This window comes from Crocuta crocuta, unplaced genomic scaffold, assembly GCF_008692635.1.
Source record: "Crocuta crocuta isolate KB4526 unplaced genomic scaffold, BGI_CrCroc_1.0 scaffold152, whole genome shotgun sequence".
Classification (NCBI taxonomy): Eukaryota; Metazoa; Chordata; class Mammalia; order Carnivora; family Hyaenidae; genus Crocuta; species Crocuta crocuta.
Genome location: NW_027528798.1, coordinates 4,783,860 through 4,790,299, shown reverse-complemented (window position 1 = coordinate 4,790,299; position 6,440 = coordinate 4,783,860). Strand labels below are relative to the sequence as shown.

At 51.9% G+C, this 6,440-nt stretch overlaps 1 protein-coding gene across 1 annotated transcript in view; it reads left to right on the top strand.

Annotated features, from left to right (window-relative positions):
• Positions 1–384: 384 nt before the first annotated feature.
• Positions 385–6,440, top strand: part of SLC12A4 (solute carrier family 12 member 4) — a 16,903-nt gene continuing 10,847 nt past the window's right edge. Inside the window, exons 1-4 of the mRNA XM_077755631.1 lie at positions 385–802; positions 1,591–1,722; positions 5,447–5,593; positions 5,680–5,734. Coding sequence (XP_077611757.1) covers positions 728–802; positions 1,591–1,722; positions 5,447–5,593; positions 5,680–5,734 — 409 coding nt within the window. The 5' untranslated portion in view covers positions 385–727. The remainder of the gene's footprint in view (positions 803–1,590; positions 1,723–5,446; positions 5,594–5,679; positions 5,735–6,440) is intronic.

Genomic DNA, 6,440 nt, shown 5'->3' with positions numbered 1-6,440 from the left:
TTGGGCTGGTGTGCTAGGGGCTCAGGAAGCAGTCCCTAACTGGGATTCTGTCCCTCTGTCTTCACAGGACATGGCAACCACAGAGAGAGCAGCCCTTTCCTTTGTCCCTTGGAGGCGTCCAGAGGAAGTGACTACTACGACAGGAACCTGGCACTGTTTGAGGTAGCTGAAGAGCCATTCTGGGCCACAGGTGTGGCAGGCAGGTGGGAGTGGGGGCAGGAGCCTTTCAGAATTCAGACCTTAGCTAAGCAGGCAGTTAGGTCACCTAATGTCTTGGCTCCTCCTTCAGTCTCCCTTTGTTTCCCTTGGACCTTCTAACTGAAACTGCTTTCCCAGAGGCCATTCACAACCCCACACCGTTACCACCTCTACAGGTGATTTCCATGTAGCCCCCCAGCAAGGTAACCATCTGTCAGGATTTCTCACCTCAGGATTTCCTTTTTTCCCTTTACTCATAGTATTTCTCATTCTTCCCTCTCTTGTGAACTCTTCCTTGTCCTCCCTTGTTGGCTCCTCCAACTCTTGTCCTCACGTTTACAGAGGCCTGGTCCTTCTACTTTCTCTCTCCACACCTGCAGCCTTATTGGTCACCTGTCTGGAAACAGTCCCAGTTTTATGCCTCTGAACTTGAATTTTATCCTTTTCAGACTTACGCTCAGAAATTGGATCGAGATCTTTAAGACATGGTTTAGGCCTCTAAACTCGGATTCACACATTCAGCTGTCCCATGATAGAATCTCCTGGGCTTCTCAATCTCCACATGCCCCAGAAGACCTGCATCTTCACTTTTCACTCCAAACAGGTTTCTCCTTGTGTGTAGGGTCAGAAGGGAGCTGACTGACAGGGAAAAACTAAATGTGGGCAAGAGGCAGGTAGAGGCATGGTGCTGGGGAGGGTTCCGGAACGGGGAAAGCCTAGACTCAGGTGTGGGTTGGGGAGCCTGAAGCCTGGGAGGCCTCCTGATCTGGAAAAGCAGCAAGTTTCTGCAGCAAAGGCTTTGACCTGGCTCCACTCCAAGATGGGCCAGGATCCTACCCTGGGGATTGAGGTGTGTTACTAGGCCCTGGGCCTGGAGCCTGGGGGTAAGACCACCCAAGCAGCTCAGGGTTTGGATGAATAAGAGAGACTTCACTTATTCCAGGCATCCCCCTTTTGGCTTCCTTTGTTTACTGCAATGGCTTTTTTTATGGGAGAGTTGAGGGCAGATGTGAGTGCCAGAGGCCCACTCATAGCTGAAAGGTAGCCAGGCATAACAGGCAGGATGAAGTGTGCCATTCGCCTGTCTGCCAGCCGTGCCCTGCCCTGCCCTCTCCCCTGAGGCAGGTATTTTTCACAAATGGGCTGGTAGTGATTGTAGCCAAGATGAGGCAGAGGGAAGCAGTCACTGGACAGCCTTTGAGTGGCACGTGCTGGGGTGTGGCACCCACACCTGCCCAGTAGGCTGGTTTGGGCTTCCCCAGGCAAGAGTGGGATCAGGCCCAGGCCTGCCTGAGGGCTTGGCAAGGGAACAGAGGCCAGGTTGCTGGCCACCACAGGTAGCCTGGTACCAGTCAGGCCCATTGCCAGATTACCCTGTGGCTCTGTTTACAGGAAGAGCTGGACATCCGCCCAAAGGTATCATCTCTCCTGGGCAAGCTTGTCAGCTACACCAACCTCACGCAGGGCGCCAAGGAACATGAGGAAGCTGAGAGTGGGGAGGGCACCCACCGGAGAGCGGCCAAGGTAAGCTGGTCGGTCAGGGGCAGCAGAGAGGCCACTGCTAGGAAGACTGACTCAACACTATGGAATTGGCAGTTGTGAGCATCCCAGGGGAAGTGGGCACCAGGTATGGTGAGCATGGGTGATGGGCATTGAGTGCCTTGGGCTCAAGAAGGCTTTAAGGGGTGAGCTAAAGAGAAGACCCTGAAGGGAGCAGAGGACTAGAGGGGCGGAGGGCCAGGGAGGCCCTCAGAAATGATAGAGTGACAGCTGCTTTTTCTCTGATGTCTCTGTGCGAGGCATTATGCTGAGCAGTGGACGTGCATGTCACCTTTACATCAAAGCTGTGAAACACGTGCTATTTTCACCCTTATTTTTACAGATAAGGAAATTGAGTGTCAGGGGCATTAAGTAACTCACCTAAGGTGACTCAGCTAGACAAGATCATTGCGTACACTAGAAGACAGATTTGTGGATTCACTGTGAACTCTATGACTATAGAGGGCCAGAGCACTGGCATTCATTCCATCCGGATGGAGAAGGGAATCAGGAACCTGGTTATCCATTGGGACTATGTAACCAGGTGACCAAAACCTGCCTCTCACTGTGTTGCTTCCATTGGCAGACATCTCAAACAGCCCTTGTGTTCCTTGAGCGCCAGGGTTAGGGGGGTGATTGGAGCAAAACACTGCCTCTTGGGGCTTCCCTATCCCTCTCCTGGCCCCATCCCCCATCGCTACGGGCCCCTGGCCCTCCAGCCCTCCTCTCTTCAGGATGACTTTACACATCTTTGCTCAGCTCCTATAGGATGGGGCTCAGTTTAACTGAAGACAGGAGGGTTGTTTTTTTTGACATTTTCAATTTGGAGGCAAGGAGCCCTCCCTCTCTACTTACTGACTTCCTGAGGTTTGGGAGACAGCTGTGATTTAGAAGGAGCTTGGATCTCGCCAGCACCAGCCATAGTGTTTTTGCTGGAGATCAGCACAGGCCAAAGAAGTTCTTGTTGGGATAAACTGGCGACCCAGCCTTGGACTTGCTCGTGAAATATGGACCTTGCTGGGGTGGCCCAAGGAGAGGGTAGACCAGGCCACTGTGTACCCCTCACCTTACCCCTCCAGGAGGCAAACCAGCCCCCAATTCAGAGAAGGCAGCTGAGATCTTGAGGTCACACGGACTGGACCCCCGCCCTATCCTACTGGTTGTGATTTTGCTGGCATTTTTTGGACTGCCCATGGCAGAGAACCCTGAGTATCTCTGGCTATCCTTATTTAGCTCTGCAGGGAGTAGCCTCTGAGAGTATTTCCTGCAGTGGATGGTACAATCCTTTTTTTNTGAGCCCAAGTCGGACGCCCAGCCGACTGAGCCACCCAGGTGCCCCTACAATCCTTTTTTTAAAGAAATTTTTATTTTTTTATTTTGAGAGAGAGAGAGGAAAAAAGCTCATGAGTGAGGGAAGAGCAGAGGGAAAGGGACAGAATCCTGACACGGGCTCAATCCCATTATCTGGGCTGAAATCAAGAGTCAGATGCTTAACCAACAAAGCCACCCAAGTGCCCTCTTTTTTTAAATTAATCTATTTATTTATTTATTTATTTGTTTGAGAGGGGGGTATAATCCTTGATAAGAGCCTCTCTTTGTTCCTTAGGGCCAAGTCCAGGGAGCTGGTGGTGAGGAGTAAAAAGGTCCCTGAGAAAGGCTAGTGCACATCCCAAAAGAAGTGTCAGAAGGAAGTCTGTGTTGGTAAAGGGTCGTGGTCCTTAGCTTTATGAGGAGCCTGTCAGGATGCAGGGCCTCAGTTCCAGCTTACCTGCCCGGCTTACTGGCCCAAGGGTTAGGATGGGGGAGGATAGCAAGAGTGTCTCAGTTCCAGTAGCTTTGCCATGGAGGAAGCAGAAGGCTGATCCAGTCCGTAGTGAGTCAGCAGGAATCTAGGGAGTTGGAGCTACTGAGCTGTGGTCCTCACCCAGGATGGGTCTGAGCAGGGTCCTCTGGAAAGGAGGCTTATAGCAGGAAGGGTGGGCCCCCAACCAGACCCAAGGCAGCTTCTCCATGGCAGCTTCTCTGGGTCTGGCCTGATGACCTTCGGAGGCTGCCAGAGGTTATTTGGGGATGCAGAAAGCATTTCCGGCCCTGCCCTTTCCCACACTGCCCTTTCCCCAGAGTGACTCAGCTTTGAATGGGGGTGGGGCTGGGAGCTGCACTATCCAGTGAGTGGTCCAGGGCCTCTGTGTAGGGCTCAGAGCCCAGATAAGGTGTGTCTGTCACCAGTTCGAAGGACCATTTGTTTTTACTTGTGCCTTTCCAGGCCCTTCTGAGGTCCCTTTAGACTGCACAGAGATCCTGCCTCAGGCCCGGCGGACCTTTCAGAAGAGTTCATATAGCCACATAGTTCTCTTTCCCACCCCTGCCTCAGGGCAGCAGGCTTTGCTGGGGCTCTGGTGGAAGCTCTTCAAGCCCTACTACCCGAGGCTGTGTTCATGGGGGCTCAGTTTTTCACAAGGTGCTAGCCTTGCCTCTGCCCTGGCCTCCTGGCTGGCCCCTACTCTGCCCTTAGCAAGTAGAGAAATCCTGCCTGGATTTGCCCACTGGACCTTCCTTACCTATCCTTCAGCTTAAGTGTCTATTGTCTATGCACGATTTTCCTAGCAAGTTATCCCAGGGGCCTTCCAAGGCACCACCCACTGGGCTCAGGACCACCTTTCGGGTACATGTGGGGCCTATCGGTGATAGAAAAGTAAACAAACCAAGTATATGCCCCAATATGGTCATGAGACATTCGAGTGAACCGTTACCATGACCTGTGGTGACTACTGTGATAGAAGGGTATATCAGATGTGTTGAAGGGATGTAAGAGGAAGTACCAACTCAACCTAAGGCAACCCCGGAGAAGTTTCTAGAAGAGGTAACAGTTAAAGCCCCCTGAAGGTTTAACTGAAGTAATGAGGCAGGGCTGACCCTTCTAGGCAGAGTCCAGCACACGTCCTGGTTCAGATGTTGTGAGGGACCAATGTCATCAGAGGCTGAAGCTGTCAAAGAAGGTGATGGGGCACACCTGGTGGCCCAAACTGGGGAGTCTGGCCCACACTGTGGATTACAGGAGAGACATTGCAGAGGGTTTTCAACAGGGATGATGAGATTAGACTTGGTTTTCAGTGGGCTGTCAGCAGGCACAGGAAGGCACCATCCAGGTGCCATAGGTGTGGTGCCCCAGGTTCAAGGGACTGAGGCTGAAGTCAGGCAGGCTGATCTTAGGGCAGCTTGGGAGGCAGACTGGGTACGACTTGGTATCCAGCTGGACTGGAGTTGACTGGAGTTGGGGGTTTGAGGGGAGTCCCAGGAACAACTTCTTGGACTCTGACATGGGTGACATGGCACCTGCTGAGGGAGATGGTATTCAGGACAGACCTTTCTTTCCAGAAGTTTTGCAGAAAAGAGGAGGGGAAGGGAGCAGTACCTTGAGGGGGAGGTGAGGCTCAAAAGCTCACAGGCAGGGTTTTGAAAAGAAGTAGGTTTTGTACCTTTCCAGTCCCAAACATCTTCATATATGGAAGTCAACATAGATATCCCAGCTGTCACCCACCCACCCGTGCTCCCCAGCACTTACACTCGGGGTTCCCCTCTCCAACCTGGTCTCTGATAGAACACCCTGGGAATAAGGGGACTTCCGAGTGGTCAGGGGCTGGCCTTGCCTGGTGCAACTGAGACCCTTTGATGTTCTGTGCTCCCCCCCTCCCTTTCTGCTCCATAGGCACCCAGTATGGGCACCCTAATGGGGGTGTACCTGCCCTGCCTACAGAATATTTTCGGGGTTATCCTCTTCTTGCGGCTGACCTGGATGGTGGGCACAGCCGGCGTGTTGCAGGCCCTCCTCATCGTGCTCATCTGCTGCTGCTGTGTGAGTATCCTCACCAGGATGGGGGCCACAGCCCCCTCACAGAGCCCGCCTAGCTGAGCTGCTCACCTAAGCCCTCCTTCCCACAGACCTTGCTGACGGCCATCTCCATGAGCGCCATCGCCACCAATGGTGTGGTTCCAGGTGGGTAAGCACCACCCCAGGCCTGATGGGAGGAAGGGACCCAGGATCCGCCTTGACATGCCCAGGAGCCCTCATTGCCAAGTCACGCCCTCCTTCCCCCCAAACAGTTCTCTGGTGAGGTTGTAGTTGCTGACTATGATAGTGCCAACACTTAAGAGCATCCTTGCTTGACAGAGTTTGAGATTGTTGTTGTTTTATGTTTTGTTTGTTTAGTATACAAGTAATTTTTTTAAAGGGTACTGGGGCTGACAAAGACCTATGTATGGGACACATAGGGTGGCCCAAACCAAAGAGTCTGGACACTACGGATTATAAGATAGACAATGCAGAGGGTTTTCCTTTTCAGCAGGGATAATGAGATTGGACTTAGTTCTCAGAGACCCCATTTATTTATTTATTAAACCATTAAAAATTTTTATTTATTTATTATTATTNCCCCTAAAAAAATTTTTTAATGTTTTTTTGAGGGGGTGGGGATGATCAGGGGAGGGGCAGAGAGTACGAGACACAGGATCTGAAGTGGGCTCTGTGCTGAGAGCAGAGAGCCCAATGTGAGGCTTGAACTTATGAACCGTGAGATCATGGCCTGAGCTGAAGTCAGACAATTAACCAACTGAGCCACCCAGGTGCCCCTATTTAACCATTTTTTAAAAAGTTTTTATTGATTTGTTATTTTAAGAGAGGGACTGAGGAAGAGCTGGGAAAA